Here is an 18,163-nt window from a genome sequence, read left to right as displayed (position 1 = left end):
TGCTGGGGATCGAACCCAGGTTGGCTGCGTGCAAGGCAAACACCCTACCTGCTGTACTATTGCTCCGGCCCCTGTTGTTGTTGTTTTGGGACCACAACTGGCAATGATTAGGGTTAATTTCTGACTTTGCATTCAGGAATGACTTCTGGCAACCAAATGGAAGGCCAGGGATTGAACCTGCATCTACTACATGCAAGGCAAATGCTCTACCTGCTATACTGTTATTCTGGCCCCAGTATTAACTATTTGGATGAGTGGGATTTAACCTTTTTTTCTCCTAGTTCATTATTTTGTATTATCTGTTGTTCAGTACTTGTGTTTAAGATCTACTCCAACCTATTGGTGTAATCATTTGTAATTTTTATTACTATATTCTTAGTTCTGAAAGAAGGCGGCTTAGTTTGGTGGGAAAAGAGAGACCCAGAAAAGTAGAACTTTTTCTTTTGGAGGGGGTGAGGGGCTGTTTTGGGACACCCCTGGCCATGCTGCTCAGGCAGGCTCACTTCTGGCTTTCTGCTCATTCATCACTCCTGGTGCTTGGGGACATTGCGCGGTGCTGGGATAAGCCAGAGTCCGGCATGCCAGGCAAGTGCCTTGCCTCTGGTACCATCTCTGGAGTCCACAAAAAGAACTTTTAATGATCTTTAATGTGAAGACTGTTCCCAGCTGCTATCTAACATTAATTTTTGATACTTTGTTTAACATGGAAACAGTTCAAATATGAAGTAGCAATGGAGAGTAGAGAAAAACCGCTGGCCCCTGGCAGTCCTGAGCTGTTGTAGTAACATCAAGCCATGATTCTCATGCTTTAGCAGGTGTAAGAGTCACCTGGCTGTAGAGTCACCTGACTGCAGAACACTAAACAGTGTCCTGCCTGGTGTCAGTTGTGTCGGTCCCTTTTCCTCATCTGCTCTGCTCACCTGCTGAGGTCTGGACTGGGGCGAGGCAGTCGCCTTTTTAGGAGACCCTGATACTGCTCTGCGTAACTCAATTTGAGAAGCACTAGTGGAAGGTAATGATGCCTGTGTGATTGCTGAATAATCTTCCTTTCAGAGAAATAGCAAAAAGCTGCCAAAGGAATTTCTAGTTTGGTCTACCTGGTTTTCTTTAGCCTGTCTGAAGTATTGATTTCAGAACAGCTAATGAGTAGTGTGCCATGCACTGTATTTAATTTTTTTATGAAATTAATTTACTTCACATACCTTTATCGAGTTGCATGTTTAGGCATGTTCAGAGAAGGGGTTTGAGTAGTAAACTCCTCCTGGAGGTGGCTTATATCTAGGTTGAGGTAGATTGATAATAATATATGAGTTTTGTTATTTGGATAGCACAGTGTTGAACATGTTTATTTCTGCCTGGTATGAAGTACATATCTGATATTTCTTATTTATAAGTGCAACATGAAATTTTCTGAGCTTTGGATTTTAGCCCTTCCATGTGATTTAGATTTTATTTTGCTTCTTGGTTAATGTCAGTTCAGCTGGTTTTCCTGTAGGACTTTGGTTTCATGAGCTTGTTATCTTTCAAATATATATTGCTAGATTTAAGCTCTGTGGCAGCCTGTTTTGAGGCTAATACAGCGTTATGAAAGTTTCGGGGTACTATTGGGTAGATCTGTCTGCAGCTCACCCCCACCCCCACCCCTTTTTGCTGCTCCGGTGGCATGATGGGGCCAGAGGATTGCATGCTTTAGCTGTGCTGCTGGCATGGACTTGGTTGTGGTCCGCTTGGACGTCACATACTTGATCATGACACCAGGTGCTCTGATGCCAGCCCCAGTCCTAGTGCCACAGCGATCATACTTGGCATGTGGGGTGGTTCTCTTTTAACCTTATACTAGGCCCGCTTTACTTATTTGTTCGTGACCTCTGGGCCTCCTTGGCATTGAGTTTACAATCCTCTCCATTCCCCTTTTTAAAAAGTATGGACCGTACCCAGTTGGAGTGGGGAAGGCACCAGCCACTCTTGGGGGTGGCCCTGTGAGCCAGATGTTTGAAAGAGGTGTGTGTGGTGCTGGGCATCAGACTCAGTGCTTTGCACATGGCAGGGCATATATATGGTCTACGTTTGGACCTTCTGGCCCTCTAATGCCTTCTTTAAGCAGTCTAGAAAGAAATGCTTCACAAACCTCAACAACGAAACAATTGGAGAAATGCTAAGTCTTCCACAAAGAAGACTTACAGATGGCCTACAGATTGCCAGAGTCTTCACCATCACTGAAGTAGAAATCAAAACGACAATGCGATATATCACCTTACACCAGTGAAAATAGGCTATGAGAGAAAAGCTGGAAACTATAAGTAACTAATGGGAATGTGGTGAGAAAGGAACCCTAATTCACTATTGGTGGAACTTTCCCTTAGTTCAGCCTCTCTGGAAAACAGTATGGAGATTTTCAAACAGTCAGAAATGGAACTACCATATGGTCCTGCAGTTCCACTGCTTGGTTCCGTCCCAAGAACACAAAAAACACCAGTTGAAAAGGATGTGTACACCTATGTTCATTACAGCTCTATTTACAATAGTAAGCTCTGGAAACAACCCAGGTGCCCAAGAACTGCTGGGTGGATAAATAAATTATGTTATTGTACAAACGGGTAGGGCATTCGCCTTACAAGCGGCCAACATGGCCGACCCGAGTTCGATTCCTCCGCCCCTCTCGGAGAGCCCGGCAAGCTACCGAGAGTATTCGATATGCCAGACACAGTAACAACAAAGTCTCCAATGGAGACGTTACTGGGCCCGCTCGAGCAAATCGACGATCAACGGGAGGGCCTTTACCTTTACCTTACAAACAGAGTAAGATTCAGCTATAAGAAAAGATGACGCCTTTCATTTTGCTACAACACGGATGGAACTGAAAGTGTTAAAAAAACCAAGTAAGTGTAGTATTTTTGGACTGGGAAATCTAACCAAGAAAAAAATTTAGTTTGCTTTTTAATTGGTAAATATTTTAATTGGTAATTAAAAAATTTTTAATTGGTGATTTTAGTTTGATTTACAGTAAATCTTTTACTTTTCCTTGGGTGAGTCTGAACTTCTTTGTGGGTAAAGTTGGTAGTGATTGATGACATACCTCTAAAGAGGATGTGGTTCTAAAAGTGTAGGGTTATACACTTAAACTTGGATAATGTATGGGGGGGGAAATGTTAAATCAATAAAACAACTGTAGCACTGTCCTCCCGTTGTTCATCGATTTATTCGAGCGGGCCCAGTAACGTCTCCATGGTGAGACTTGTTATTACTGTATTTGGCATATCAAATACGTCATGGGTAGCTTGCCAGTCTTTGCCATACGGGCGAGATACTCTTGGTAGCTTGCCGGGCTCTACGAGAGGGGTAGAAGAATCGAACTTGGATCAGCCACTTGGGCCTCGTGAAGGCAAACGCCTTACCCTCTGTGGTACTGCTCCAGCCCAAAACAACTATATATGTAAATATATTTTAAAAAGTCAGGTTGGGTTGAGATTAATAAGAAAATAATTTTCTTGATTCTTCTTGTGATTTCAAGTGTCGGCTATGGATTGATATAAAAAAATCTTCATAATTTTTGGTTAAGATTGTATGCTGAGGGGTCAGAGTGATAGTACAGAGGGTAAGGTGTTTGCCCTGTACATGGTTGACCTGGGTTTGATTCCCAGGACCCCTGTGGTCCCCTGAACCCTGACAGGAGTGATCCTTGAAAACATCCAGGACTAAGCCCTGAGTACCACGGGGTTGGCTCCAAAACCAAAAAAAAAAAAAAAAAATGTGTACTGAGGTCAGAGAGATAGTATAGTGGGTAAGGATAAGGTGCTTGTCTTGCATTCTGCCAACTCTAACCCCCCAGTACCACATATGATCCCTCAAGGCACCGCCAGCAGTGATCCCTGATAGTAGAGTCAGGAGTAATCCTTGAGAACAGTCAGGTGTGACCCCAAAACAACCCCCCCCAAAAAAAGACAAAGGAAAAAGAAAAAATATATACAGTGAATGCTTAGTTTTCAAGTTACCTAGTTCTGTATATGTTTGTCCTTGTTTCATTTTTCTTGGCGTTTTGTGAAGATTGGTTTCCAGCAGAGAAAGTCATGCCAGTGATGCTTCAGTCTGTTCAGGGTACTGTAATATACACAGAGACTTGGTTTCTTTTTCTTGGTTCTGGGACCGCAGAGGCCAAGATCAAGGTGCTAGCAGATTCGAAGTCTATTGCCGATTTGCCTCTTCATTCATGGGCGGTGCTCCTCTGTCCTCTGCAGAGAGGCAGCTCTGGGGCACTCATCCCATTTCTGAGGGTTTCATCTCTAGGACCTAAGACCTGGAGGTTTGCCTCCTGATACCGTTACATCAGGGGGCTAGGGTTGTTTCCAACATATAAATTTGGAAGTGGAACACAGGCATTTACTTTAACAGCATATAAGATCAATTGAATTGGCTTCCTGTTTACTTTTCAAGTTAAATGTTTGGAAATACATGTGTATTATGTTTAAAGTATCCAAGCAGAAATAGATATAGCTGGTTCTTTTGGAATCTGTAGCTGTAAAGGTTAACGTTTTTAGCTTGGGATGGGGGTAGGGCATTGGGCCAAGCTCCTGTGGCATTAATGCAAAGAAAACATAAAAACTGAATTAAGCAATTCCATTTTGTGAGAGGCCTTGCTGAGAAAATCCACCAGAGAATACAACTGGCGCCACAGGGAGATTTGACACTCCAGAAAACAGTCGTGGGCAAGTTGAGAACTAAGCGCTTCCCTCGGTGCAGTGTTTAAGCAGCACTTTCAAAGAGGAAGGACAAATACCACACTCATCTGCGGTATATATAGTAACAAAACAAGGAAATCATAATGCGCAAACCCTCAGTCCTGGGTGACAGAACTAAAACTACAATACAGGGAGAGGAAGGGGGCCGAGGTACGAAGAGGTCGGACCGAAACAGCTTCAGAACATTTGTGAATGAAAGGCCCTGAACGTTTGGTGAAGCCGAGGTGCGGTTCTACACCACGACCATAACTGTTAACCATTATTGTGAACGGGTTCGCTTCAACAACATAGGAAAATGAGAAGTGCTTTCAAAATAGCCTTGACTGCCCGAAATGAGCTGATTGAGATTCCTGCCCATTCTGGTGACCAGGAGCACCAGCTCACCGCTTATGCCTGCACTTGGTGCCCCCACCATCCACAGGGAAAAAGGAAGGAATTTGGCCACATCTGTGGACGGAGACAGCAGCCCTGGGAAGTCCCGACTACATCAGAACTTTCTGAACTGCCCAAGGATGGTTTCAGAGCAGCAGTTTGCTCAAAGTTCACTCAGCTGAGGAAGCCTTTGGAAAAGAAAGAAACTGGAAGGAAGATTGATGGGAGAAAAAAATGAGAGCACCTCTTCAAGCCCAAGCGATGAAGGAGCTAACGAGTACGGTAGCAGGACAGGTTGAAACTGAAAGAAGCTAGAAACCAAAACAGAAACCTTGAAGGTGAGGTACATAACATAATAAAGAAGAGGTATTAGAAAAGATTTCTAAAAAATGAGAATTTGAGAGAGACTTCTCAGTACAAGAGGAATAACCCCTCTATCAGTTCAAGTAGGAATGAAAAGAGGCCCCCAGAACTAATATAGCAGGTAAGGTTTGCCTTAAATGCGACCAACTTGGGTTTGATCCCCGGAATCTCATATGGTTCCCTGAGCTCCGCCAGGAGTGATCCCTGAGTACAGAGTCACAAGTAACCTCTGACCATTGCTGGGTGTGACACAAAAATACAAGGAAAAAAATGAAAAGAGTCTCCAGGTAAACAAGAATTAAAGACACAAATGATTAGAATCCATGTGGCACAGCCAAAGTAGAATTTTTTTTTTCCTTTTTGGGTCATACCAGGCAGTGCACAGGGGTTACTCCTGGCTTTGCACTCAGGAATTATTCCTGGTGGTGCTCGGGGAACCATATGGAATGCTGGGAATTGAACCCGGGTTGGCTGTGCGCAAGGTAGACGCACTACCTGCTGTACTGTTGTTCCAGCCCCCAAAGCTGTACTTTGAAGAAAGTTCAGAGCAACACAGTCTACATCAGAGATAAGAAAAAGCGCGAATAATTTAACCTCATTTCATTTTCATTTCATCATCCTGTTATTCGTTGATTGCCTCGAGCAGGCCCCAGTAACGTCCCTTTCATCCTAGCCCTGAGATTATATTCAAGGCTCTTTAGGAGAGTGAGACCCATCATTGTTACTGGTATTTGGCATATTTGGTACGCCACGGGGAGTTTGCCAGACTCTGCCCTGTGGGCAGGCTACATTCGATAGCCTGCAAGTTTGTCCAAAGTAGTAATGAGACAATAAGATGTCATTAAAAAAAAGTTCTGAAATTTTTTAACCTCAAAGCTTGCAAAACTGGAAAGATAACAGATGAATCCCAAAGTAAGTAGAAGAAAGGAAATAATAAAAATTAGGACAGAAATCAGTGTAAGCAAACTGCCTACGATAAATGAAACCAGGAGCTGAGTTTCTCAAGAGAATCAATGAGATTGACACTCCTTTGCCTACATTCATGTGGTGTAGCACCTGTGGTGAGAGGGGAGAAATTGCAACAACTTCCTCAGAAATACAAAAGATCATTAGAGATTACAAAGAACAACTTTATGACACTGGAGACTCTAGAAGAAAGGTACGAATGTCTAAAAATCATATAATTTCCCAAGACTGAAGCAGGAGGAAGTGGAAAACCTGAACAGATCATTTATGAATCAGGAAATTGAAGCAGCAATTAAAAATTTCACAAAGACAAAAGCAAAAGCCCAGATCCAGATTCATAGTGTGTTCACAATGTATTCTAGTACATCTTCAAAGAACTGTTAGCTGCACTCCTAGCTCTTCCAAAATAATGAAGAGAAGGGGTTCTCCTAATAGTTTATAATATTGTGAAGCCAGTATTACCCAAATTCCAAACGTAAAGAGAGATGAGGAAGAGAATTTGAGGCTGATCTCCCTAATGAACATCTATACAGGGATCCTCAGCAGCTTAGTGAACTGAGTCCAACAAAAGGTGGATTTCCAGGGATGCAGGGTTGGTTAAATATATGCAGATCAATTAATGTAATAAACCATATCAACAAAGGGAAAGATAAAAATCATGCAGTAGTTGTAGAGAAAGCTTTGACAAGTTTCCACACCCATCCTTGGATAAAACACCTTAACAACATAGGATACAAGGAATGTACCTCTAAATGTAGTGAGAGCCTTACACAACAAGCCAGCCTCCAGCATTATGCTCATTAGTGGAAAATGAAAGTTTTCTCTCAAGCTTAGGTTTAAGGCAAGGATATTCACCTTATCCACTTCTAGTCAGTATAGTTTTGGGAGTCTTTGCCACAGTAGTGAGGGAATAAAAGGAAATAAAAGACATCCAAATGGAAAAATTAAGTTTATTATTTGCGGATATCTTAGATGTATAAGACTCTGAAGACTCCACTAAGAAACGCTGAGAAACAAGAAACCACTATAGCAAAGTAGCAAGCTACAAAGTCAGTACACGGAAGTCTGTTGCATTTCTATATGAAAACTAGAAAACACTGCCATGTGTGGCCCTAGAGGTCCCCACACTGCAGGGCCTGAGCTGTCCTAGGGATCTAGCACTGAACTGCCAGCCCAGTGGCTTAGTATTGTCAGGAGTCGCCTCCTCTCCCCCACCCCACCCCTGACACTGATTGGGAGGCTCTTCATCCCAGAAAGAGACCATTCCACTCTAGATAGTGCCCAGAGACATCTGATTCCTGGGACTCATCAAAGGATGTGAAAGATGTATTTAACAAAAAATCAAAGTTACTGAAAGAATATCAGGAAATGGAAAATAATCCATTTTTACCGATTGGAAGAATTAAAATTAACATTGTCAAAATGACCATGCTACTCAGTGCATTATACAGATGCAGTGCAATCCGCATTGAAATGCCAATGGCTTCTACAGCCTTATAGAACTTTAATGCTACTGAAATTTATATGGAATCACAAACTTCCTGAGTAGCCAAGTAAGTCTGAGAAAAAATGAAGGTGGGAGGCGCTACATTCCCTGACTTTAAATTATGCCGTGAGGGGGCTGGGACATGGCTAAGCATTAGAACACTTCTGTTACATGTGTGAGGTCCTGGGTTTGATTCCTGGCACCACCAACACAAGACAAACCTAAATCGGACTATTAAGCGATAGCAGTCAAAACTCTGTGGGACTGGAATAAAAGCAGATTCAGATCAATGGAATAGAATTGAGGACCCCAAGGTAATAAATCAATAGTGAAGGAAAGAAGTAGGTACATGAAGTTTAGGGAGGAAATCCTCTTAAGCAGTGCTGGGAAGACTGGATAGTCACAGTTTAAAAAACAAAAACATGAAATTGGGCATTGAAGAGAGCAGAGGGCTCAAGGCAGTGCATTCCCTGTATGGGGCTGACCAAAGTCTCATCCTCAGTAGCAACTAGTCCCCCAAGCACTGCCAGGGACAGCTCTGGAGGTCCCCGAGCAGCACCAGGTGTGGCCCTGGAGGCCCTTGAGATCCACAGGAGTGCTTGGTCCGGGTCATCCCAGCACCACAGGGCCCAAGCGCCCCTGTACTCTGGGGCTCTGCTGGTAGGTCCTCGGGGCCCCATCCCAAGAAGTGAAATTGGACCCCTTACACCATACACCAAGGTTAATTAAAAATGGCTTAAGGACTTTGAGATTGGATCATAATCCATAAAATATGCTGAGGAAAACACAACTCTAGTATATGGGTGTCCGTGGTGTCTTCAACGATTTAACTCTCTTGGCAAAGAAAAAACAAGGGGGCTGGAGCCATAGCACAGCGGGTAGGGCATTTGCCTTGCACGTGGCCGAGGACCTGGGTTCAATTCCCAGCATCCCAGATGGTCCCCTGAACACTGCCGGGAATGATTCCTGAGTGCAGAGCCAGGAGTGACCCCTGAGCATCACCAGGTGTGACCCAAAAAGCAAAAAAAAAAAAAAAAAAAGTCAACAAATTGAGACGACACCAAACTAAAACAGCATTTTTTGAATGGCCGAAGAAAAAGACTCTAACATATGGCTAAAGTATAAAGACTTCTTACTGAACAGAATAAAATATTTGTACACTTGGTCCAGAGAGATAGTGGTAGGACTTCCTTTCTTGCAACCAACCCAGGTTTGATTCCTGGCATTCTGTATGGTCCAGAAGTAGCACTACACTGTAGCACTGTCCTCCTGTTGTTCATCAGTTTGATTGAGCAGGCACCAGTAGCTTCTCCTTTGTGAGACTTGTTGTTACAGTTTTTGGCATATTGAATACGTCATGGGGAGCTCTCCAGGCTCTGCTGTGTGGGCGAGATACTCTCGGCTTGCCAGGCTCTCTGAGAGGGAATGGAGGAATCGAACCCAGGTCGGCCACGTGCAAGGCAAATGCCCTACCTGCCTCTCGCCCCCCTCCCCCCAAAAAAACCCCAACCAACCAAACATTTGTATACCATAGATAAAGGATTAATACCCAAGATAAATAAATCACAGTAGAACAACCCTGTCCAAATAATGGGAAGAGAAACTGAACAGACACTTCCTTGTAGAAGAAATGCAGGAGGAAAACAGGCAAAAGTGACTATCATCTCTTATCAGGGAAATACAAATCAAAATGACAGTGAGACAGTATTTTCCAGCAGTGAGAATGGCGTCTGTCAGAGACTGTAAACAACAGATGCGGTGCGTGGAACCCCCTCTGCTGTTGGTGAGATTTGTCTGGTTGAGCCTCCTGGGAAACTGAAAGGCGACGTCTCACAGAAGTGGAAATAGAATGATGGAAAACAGGTGATCTGTTATTTCACGTCTTGGCATACACCCCAGCAACAAAAATACACTAGCTCAAAAATATGTGTGCACATCTATTTCATTGCAGTGCCGAGAAAACTAGGCCAGGATACAGAGGCAACCAGGATATGGAAGTGTCCAGTGGCGAATAAAAGGAGTTGTGGTGTGTATATACCTGATGGGATATTGGGCAGCTCTAAGGTGAAATCCTGAATGGCCCTGGAAGGACGCGTGTTAAGTGGGAGAAGTCAGAAGGCAGAGGACTGATACCGGGTCATCTGACTCACCTGTGGTGGACGGAGAAAGCGAACAGGAATAGACGACACCGAGTGATGACTGAGCCCATAAAACCGTGGCTAATACGCCACCGAGGAGAAAGGTGGAGGAGGAGTGTCTCTGGGACGCTGGAGGGAATTCAGGGCATTTCCGGGAAAGTGAAGGTGAAGGTGAAGGTGTGGGTATGTGTATGCTAGAGGCATAAGCTTTAGCACTGTGCAGCCGTGTTAACTGAAACTAGAGCACTGTAGCACTGTCCTCCCGCTGTTCATCAATTCGCTCGAGCGGGCACCAGTAACGTCTCCATTGTGAGCCTTGTCATTACTGTTTTTGGCGTATCGAATAAACCACGGGGAGCTTGCCAGGCTCTGCCGTGCGGGCGGGATACTGAAACTATAATAAAAATAAATGTAGGGGCTGGAGTGATAGCACAAGCGGGTAGGGTGTTTGCCTTGCACGCAGCCAACCCGGGTTCGATTCCCAGCATCCCGTATGGTCCCCCGAACACTGCCAGGAGTAATTCCTGAGCGCAGAGCCAGGAGTAACCCCTGTGCAACACTGGGTGTGACCCAAAAAACAAACAAAAAAATGTAAAAAATACTAGCGGTGAATTGTCTATTTTCCAGTGAACATTTGCACACCTTTTCCATTTTACAGTCTCTTTTCAAAGATATTTAAAAGAAGAGCACGGGGGAGGGGAGGATGAAAAACAAGAACTCCGTGGGAAAGAGGGCTGAGAGTCCTCACCCAGGGGATGCTCCTGTTGTCTCTGCCGCTGAACTCGGGGATCTTGGCTTCTTACCCTCTTGTCTGAGCTGCTGGTTTGCTACGGTGGCAGGAGTGCTTCCAGATGCAGCTCAAGGGTGTGGTGTCTCAGCTAAGAAGTTCAGTAGCCCGTTGGTCAGGCCCCTTAGTTCTTGCCTGTTTTTGGAAGGTTTTTGTGTTTTTTGTGTTTTTTTTTTTTTTCTGAACGTGGTGTCGAGAAGGCTTGTGATGTAGTTTAGTGTTAATGATAAGGGGTTTCAGTAACCTAGAATCACTTCTTGAAATCCAGGTCTTTTCTTTTTTAAAGATATACTTCATTTATTTTAAGCCTTCTGAAAGCAGGAAGGTGGCATTTCAGGCTTTGTGTGTTTCACTTTCAGTTCCTGCCAGTCTCATTCTGGCAGGAGGATCGAGCTCGAATTTAATAACGTTGCATTTATTTCTGTATTGCTTTCTGTTTAATGGCTTGTGACACTGCGTTTCTGCTTTTGATGGATGCCTTAAACAAATCGTCAGTCTTTGCCAAGTCTTCTTAGTGCAGGGGGATGAGGCCATGGGCCTCTGCGGGCAGTGGTCTGTGAGATGAAGCTGGGGTCACAGAGGGGCTCTGGGCCCAGGAAGCCAGACCTTCAGAGCGAGGGTGACCCTGGGGAACTGCTGTTGGGTTCACCTTCACCATCACCTCCACAGCACCGCCTTCAGGAAAAGCAACTCAGAATCCCAGAGAAAATCCTTAAGCAAGCAACAGTAGGTGTAGACAGTAGCCTACACCTGTAGGTGTAGACAGTAGCCCCACCCGTTGATTGTGTGAACCGAATCAATGGGTGTGGCCCCAATGATGTCTATTACACAGCAAATGGAAGCGTTCTGGCATTTTCCTCTTCGTTGTAAAATGGTAACTGCATCCTTTGGTGCTCAGGCCCGAAACTGTGCCATCACGGAGACCCCTTTAATGCCTGGCAGCCTGTCAACACATCCTGCTGGCGCTCCCTGCGAGGCATACTCAGAATCTGCGGTGGTCTTTGCTGCCCCTCACCCGGCCCCATCGGCTCACAGCCTCCTGTTGGTTTACTCTCAGCTGCTAGAATGAGGCAAGACACTTGATTATGTCCTTCCTAGCTTATATCACTTCTCTGCTGATTGCGGTCTAGATGCCCTCAGAGTAGAAGCCGAGCTTTTACAATAGCGCATCTGCCCTTTGGGACTCCGGCCATGTGTGTGTGTCTTTGTGCGTGTGGACATGTATAAGCACATATAAAAGTTCTCTTGTTTGGTTCTTAGCCTTCCGTGTCCTTGTCCTTCCCCTGCTGTGTGATTCATTTGTGCACTAGAGTCACCGGTCATAGACTTAGACTGTGTTCTTTCTTTGCCACTGCATTCCAGATTTTTAAAAAACTTTTCGGGATCAGAGAGATAACTCAGAGCGCTGAGTGCTTGTTTTCCACGTAGGAGGCACAGGTTCCATCCCTGCTCCACGTGATGCTCCAAGCACCACCATGCAAGATGCCCTCCCCCACCCCTCACTGAGCACGGAGCCGGGAGTAGCCCAGGAGCACTGTTGGTTGTGGCCTAAAAAACCAGCTTCCCTTAAAAGCAAAGCAAGGCTTTTGAAACACAGTGTGTTGACTCTCGGTGGTTTGCAGTTTCCTTTCTTTTGGCAAAAGCCCCGAGTGGTATATCCAAGATTCCAGTTCCATAAGAGAGAGTTCATTATCCTAAAATTCTCCTGTTCTGCTGCTGGACACTTCTTCATCCTTTTAGCTCAGGGGTTTCCAGATTATTCGGCCTATCACCCGCCTTTTCAGAAAAATATTACTCAACCCCTCCCCGCTTTGCTGGAAATCTGCTCTAAGTGAACAGACAAAGTGCTCCCCTGCCGGTTACACACACAGCCCTGCCCATCCAGCCCCAGTGATCTGGTCTTGCCCCCGTATTTTCGCCCGTGTCGATGTCATGTGAGACACTTAACCTTTCACATTGATTTTTTCACTTAGCAAAATGGGGTTAATATTGCTTCACGTGAGTCCGTAGTGTCCTTCTTTATTTTTCAAGTTATCATGGAGCGATAGCACAGCGGTAGGGCGTTCGCCTTACAAGCGGCCAACATGGCCAACCCGAGTTCGATTCCTCCGCCCCTCTCGGAGAGCCTGGCAAGCTACCGAGAGTATCTCGCCCGCACGGCAGAGCCTGGCAAGCTCCCCGTGACGTACTCGATATGCCAAACATAGTAACAACAAAGTCTCCAATGGAGATGTTACTGGGCCCGCTCGAGCAAATCGACGATCAACGGAAGGGCCTTTACCTTTACCTTACCTTAGCTAAATTAAAGCGTATTTCCCCTTCCTTCCTCTTCCCCTCGTGCTGTCGCGGTGACTGGAGCCTGCTCGGGCCTCGGTGGCTCCTGGCCACTGGAGACTTGGGTTATAAGCTGGAACGTGTGCTGGGGGGTCACTACACGGCGCTGTGCATCTTCTGGTGGCCGTGCTCCCTGGGGCTGGTTGTTTTCCCACACGTGCTTGCTGGGGATTGCGTCACGGCCGCAGTGCTCATTTGTTCGCTGTGGTGCTTGCACACAGCTAGCTGTGGCATTGCCGGGGGCTGGTGGTGGTGCCAGGAGTTTGCTCGGGAGAGCGCGCTGGGGCCTTAGCTCGGGAGTGCAGGGTCCCTGGACCTGCTAGGTCCTGTTTCCTGCCGTGGGATTGTTCCTAAGACTTGCGTATCTTTTTTGGGGTGCTCTGGGTACTTCTTTGTAATGTTAGCACTTGGTTGTTGTGACGCAGTTGGCGACCCGGGTTCAAGGCTGTGGAACCTGGTGTCATCCATCAATGCTTTCTCGGTCGGGGCGGGGGGCAAGTCTGGGGATGAAGACTCCACTTCACCCATGTGTGGAAGGTGGGGAGTGGGAGTGTCCTGGCTGTGGTCCTGCGTCCAGCAACCTCCTCTTCACGCCAGCTTTTGGGTTCGAGTCTCCTCAGTCCTTATCTTACACTGATTTTCCCATTAGTGCCTGCAAAGGTTGATTTTCAGGACTCCGAGTTTCTCAGAATCTTACTGTGGTCATTTTATCATGTCCTTGACAGTCCATTTTTGACCGTCGCTGTCTGTTTTGAGAGCACTCTACTAATAATAGGAACTTCCTGGAACCAGGAAGGGAACCCACTGGTCCTTGATTCTTTCGTTTGCTTATTCGAGATGGACAGGATCAGAGTGATCTCCTTTTGGGGGCACCCCCAGTGTTGCTTGGGGGTCCTGGGCCACTCTTAGTCCATGAAGTCAGGAGTCATGAAGGAGGGGTGGGGATTAGGAAGGGGCAATGTGGTGTGAGGTATTGGACTTGTGACCTCATTGAGGAATATGCTGTACCCCTTTGACTTAGCACCCCAGCCCCACTAACTTTTGAAATCATAATAACTAATTAAAATATCTGAGCCTTAAAAAAAAATTGGAAATTGGGGGCCAGAGCCATAGTATAGCCGGTAGGGTGTTTGCCTTGCATGTGACTGACCTAGGTTTGATCTCCGGCATCTCACATGATTCCCTGACCCTGCTAGGGGTGACAGAGCCAGGGCTAAGCCCTGAGCACACCCTCAAAAACAAAACAAAAGCCTTCCAGAATTGGAAATTGGATAATAGAGTTATGTTTAGGTAAGAGTATCAATGAAAAAAAAATCATAGCAAAGGAATAAATCAGAGTAAAAAATTGTTGATTTGTGTTTCCATGTGACATATAGTAATGATCGTTTTAATTTTTTTACTTTCAGTGATGAATGTTATAACTATTGAAGATTATAAGAGCACATACTGGCCAAAATTGGATGGTGCCATAGATCAGCTTTTAACCCAGAGTCCTGGTGACTATATCCCCATATCCTATGAACAGATATACAGGTAAGTCGAGATTTAACTTCCCTGGGTTTTAGAGAATATATTGAGGTTCATGGAAACTTAAATTATGATAGGAAGTATGCATATAACATGAAAATATAAACTATTTGTATGATTAGGGGTTTGTTTTATCCTTTTTTTGCTTTAGAATTGGTTTTCATATCAAGATAGAGTTAATCCCCCTTGCTAAGCCCCTCTTCCACCCAGCCTACAGTCCCACTGGACATAAAATAGAAATTGTGGAGACGTGTAAGAGGCAAGAACGAGCTGATGATGCTGCTGCAGTAGTAATTATTTTGTCTTTGAGTTGAGTTCCTAGCTTAACCTGTTGGTGGTGTTTGTTTCGTCGTGTATTTTGGTGGTATCGTTGAGCTTAGTTCTTGAGAAGCACGTGCTCTACCACTAAACTACGTCCTCCGCCAAGGGGGCTTGTGGGTATTTTTTCCCAGCTCCTGGTCACTGTAAGCAGCAGAGAAGGACTGGAATGGCCTGTGAGTTCAGCCCAGTGACAAGAGAAGCCAGTGGCTGTTGGGTTTTTCCACACAGGTGGTCACACAGATGTTCTGTCGTAAACTTTCAGAAATTTTGTGCTGTCAGTCTCTCCCCTATTTTGTCATTAGTTAAAATGAAAGCATGAGAAAGAAGCTGATCTGTAAGCTAGTTTCTAGACTCGGATTATCACCCATTTTTGCGTTGTTGACTATCAATAAAATGTGTGCTAGACTGTGTGGAGAGATTATTTGCAGCTGTAGGAATATCTCTCGTACCTGAGTATCGAGGCAGCTTACGTTTTTGTTTAGAAGTTGTGACTAGACCCGAGTGACTAGATTGTGATTGATCATTTAGTTTTGGCTTAAATTATCAGTGTGATTTATCAAAAGTATGCTTTCACTTTAGGCTGAACGAAGCACTTCATCGTTAACTTAGTTTTTTTGTTGTCATTTTCCGCAGTTGTGTGTATAAATGTGTATGCCAGCAGCACTCGGAACAGATGTATAGTGATCTGATTAAAAAGATAACCAGTCACTTACAGAGAGTCTCAAAGGAGCTGCAGGTAAAGATGGACGGTTTTGAGTTTTGCGCCCTGGGATTTTCCAACTACTTGGCTTTAGCCTGTATAATGTACATTTGGAAGCTTGTTAATTTCATTTTAATATATATAAATGTATAAATTCTAGATGAATATCAACCCCTCTAATCTTTGGAATAGATTGATAATTAAAAACTTGATGTACATTGAAGAAATTTGTAGATTGGAATTATTCCAAAGTTGAAGTGATCGCATTGATTCCTATATTAACATTCTTTTTATCCTTTTTTTTTTTGCATGACTTCAGTATTTGCTGATATGCATAATATAAATGCACACACATATATATGTATTTTTTATTTTGGAGCCATGCCCAGCAGTGCCCAGAGCTTGCTCCCAGCCATGTGCTTGGGGATTGAACCTGGGTTGACTGCAAGGCAGATGCCCTGCTCACTGTACTATTTATTACTCTAGCTCGTAAACACAGATATATTTGAAGTTTCTATGGGGCTTGCTTTTATGATATTTGAAGTGATTTGCCAACTAATTTAACATTTACTAATATAAACAGCTGGGTCAGCATTTACTTGCTAAACCTTTTATAGATGACCATCATTCCAGCATTTAAAATCTGGGGCAAGTTGTGGAAAATAGTCTGTTTAAAGAAACAGTCTGTTAATCCCCACTCCGCCTCTCCCACCTCGGAAGAGTTTCCAGGCTTGAAGGTCGGGTGCTGTTTCTCTGCCAGGACCAGCTCACATTCTCATTCTGGTGTAGAAATAGCACAATGTGGAGAAAAGTTAGTCAGCACTAGGCGAGCAGAATGTTCAGCATTCTGAAATAATCCAGTTTTGAATTAGTGCTGGGGCATGATTTGGACTTTGGCATTCTTCCTTGTTTCCCTTAGTCTTGTTTATCTGCGGTGGTTTGCTGCACCGGCGGCTTAAAAAAAAAAAACATTACGGCTTGGGCCAGGCTTTATCATCGTGAAACAAAAGGCTTTCCTCCTCTTAGTGTAAATTGTTTTCTTCATTTTCTGCCACTAAATACAAAATATTTAAACTTTAGTGCCTTGAGTGCCTTGGTATCGTGTAGAAGTTGTTGATGAGATCCAAGATCGGTGCTTTTTTTTTCCTTTCTGTATGTTTGTATTTGGACCACACCACCCAGAAGTGCTCAGGGCTTTCTTCTGACTCTGCTCAGGGATCACTCCTGGTGGTGCTTGGGGGACCATAAGAGGTGCCAGGGATTGAACCTGGGTCATCCGTGTTCAGGGCAAGTGCTTTTACTCTGTGTACCATTGCTCCGGAGCCGGGACCCATGCTTATTTGGAATGATCTGCTCATTAATCCTTGACTTCACCGTTCCCTGAGTTCCTTACCAAATCCAGTTCATTACCAAGTCCTCCTCCCTCTTTTCTCTCCTCTCTCGGAGTGCTTGTCAGTCAGGCCACCATCGTCTCAAGTGTTCACGAAATGCTTATCTTAGCCCATTGCTCTGCCTCTAGTTTTAACACCTCTAGCTTATTCTTGGATTTCAGATGGTGACTGTTTCTAAAACCTCAATCTGGTTATCATTCCTGTTGGAATAAATCCTACAGTTCTTAGTGTGGCCGAGGAAGCGTTTCATTAGGACTCCTGTTTATTTTTGCAGCCTGCTGTTTGTTTTCCCCTGTATCTCTGTATGCTAAATTTTTTCAGTTCTTGAACATTTTTTGTATTCTCTCATCTCTTTTGTCATCTAAATTTAATGCCTGGGGCATTTCTTTCCCTTCTGGCCTCTTTTTTGGTTTGTTTTTGTTTGGGGGCCACCCCCAGCTGTGTTCTGGACTTACTCCTGGCTCTGAGCTAGGGCAGGGGATCGACCAGGTTGGCCTCTTGCAAGGAAGGTTCCCCAAAGAAAACAAAACAATAAAAATTCTCTTAAGTGTGAATTGGAAAGTCTGTAAAATGTGTTAGACTTGTTCTGCCTTCACGTCTAGAAATTTGACCAATAGAATTGGGATTTGCTGAACTTAAAGGAGTATATTTTCCAAACTTTAGTTAGTTTAGAACTTTTAAAAGAACACTTCTTTACTTTCAGACAGTGTGATTTAAAATATGTTAATGGTAGGGTTTTATACATACAACTCTCCAACAGCTCACCCTTCACCAGAGTTCCCCCTTTTTCCTTAGTTTTGTAAGCACCATAGTACCTCTTGAGAATGCTATTCAGGTCTCCCAAAGAAGAATAGAAAGAGCTATGCTTGGAATATCACGTTTCACTCAAATGAGAGAACGAATCCGGAGTTCTGACATCCGTCGACGATCAAGGATCAGGGACGCTGTCTCATTTGCCAAGGTGTCGAAAATCAGATGGGCTGGTCACGTAATGAGATTTAAAGACGACCATTGGACTAGAGCTGTTACTGATTGGATTCCA

General features: G+C 44.4%; 1 protein-coding gene across 1 annotated transcript in view; it reads left to right on the top strand.

Moving 5' to 3' along the window:
- Nucleotides 1–18,163, top strand: part of CACUL1 (CDK2 associated cullin domain 1) — an 84,503-nt gene that overhangs the window by 12,400 nt on the left and 53,940 nt on the right. The window contains exons 2-3 of the mRNA XM_056120916.1: nucleotides 14,589–14,715; nucleotides 15,664–15,766. Coding sequence (XP_055976891.1) covers nucleotides 14,589–14,715; nucleotides 15,664–15,766 — 230 coding nt within the window. The remainder of the gene's footprint in view (nucleotides 1–14,588; nucleotides 14,716–15,663; nucleotides 15,767–18,163) is intronic.

The sequence above is a fragment of the Sorex fumeus genome, unplaced genomic scaffold (genome assembly GCF_029834395.1).
Source record: "Sorex fumeus unplaced genomic scaffold, SorFum_2.1 ptg000043l, whole genome shotgun sequence".
NCBI classification, from domain to species: Eukaryota; Metazoa; Chordata; class Mammalia; order Eulipotyphla; family Soricidae; genus Sorex; species Sorex fumeus.
Note: the sequence above shows the minus strand (reverse complement) of the source record. Positions and strands in the feature narration are given on the sequence as shown.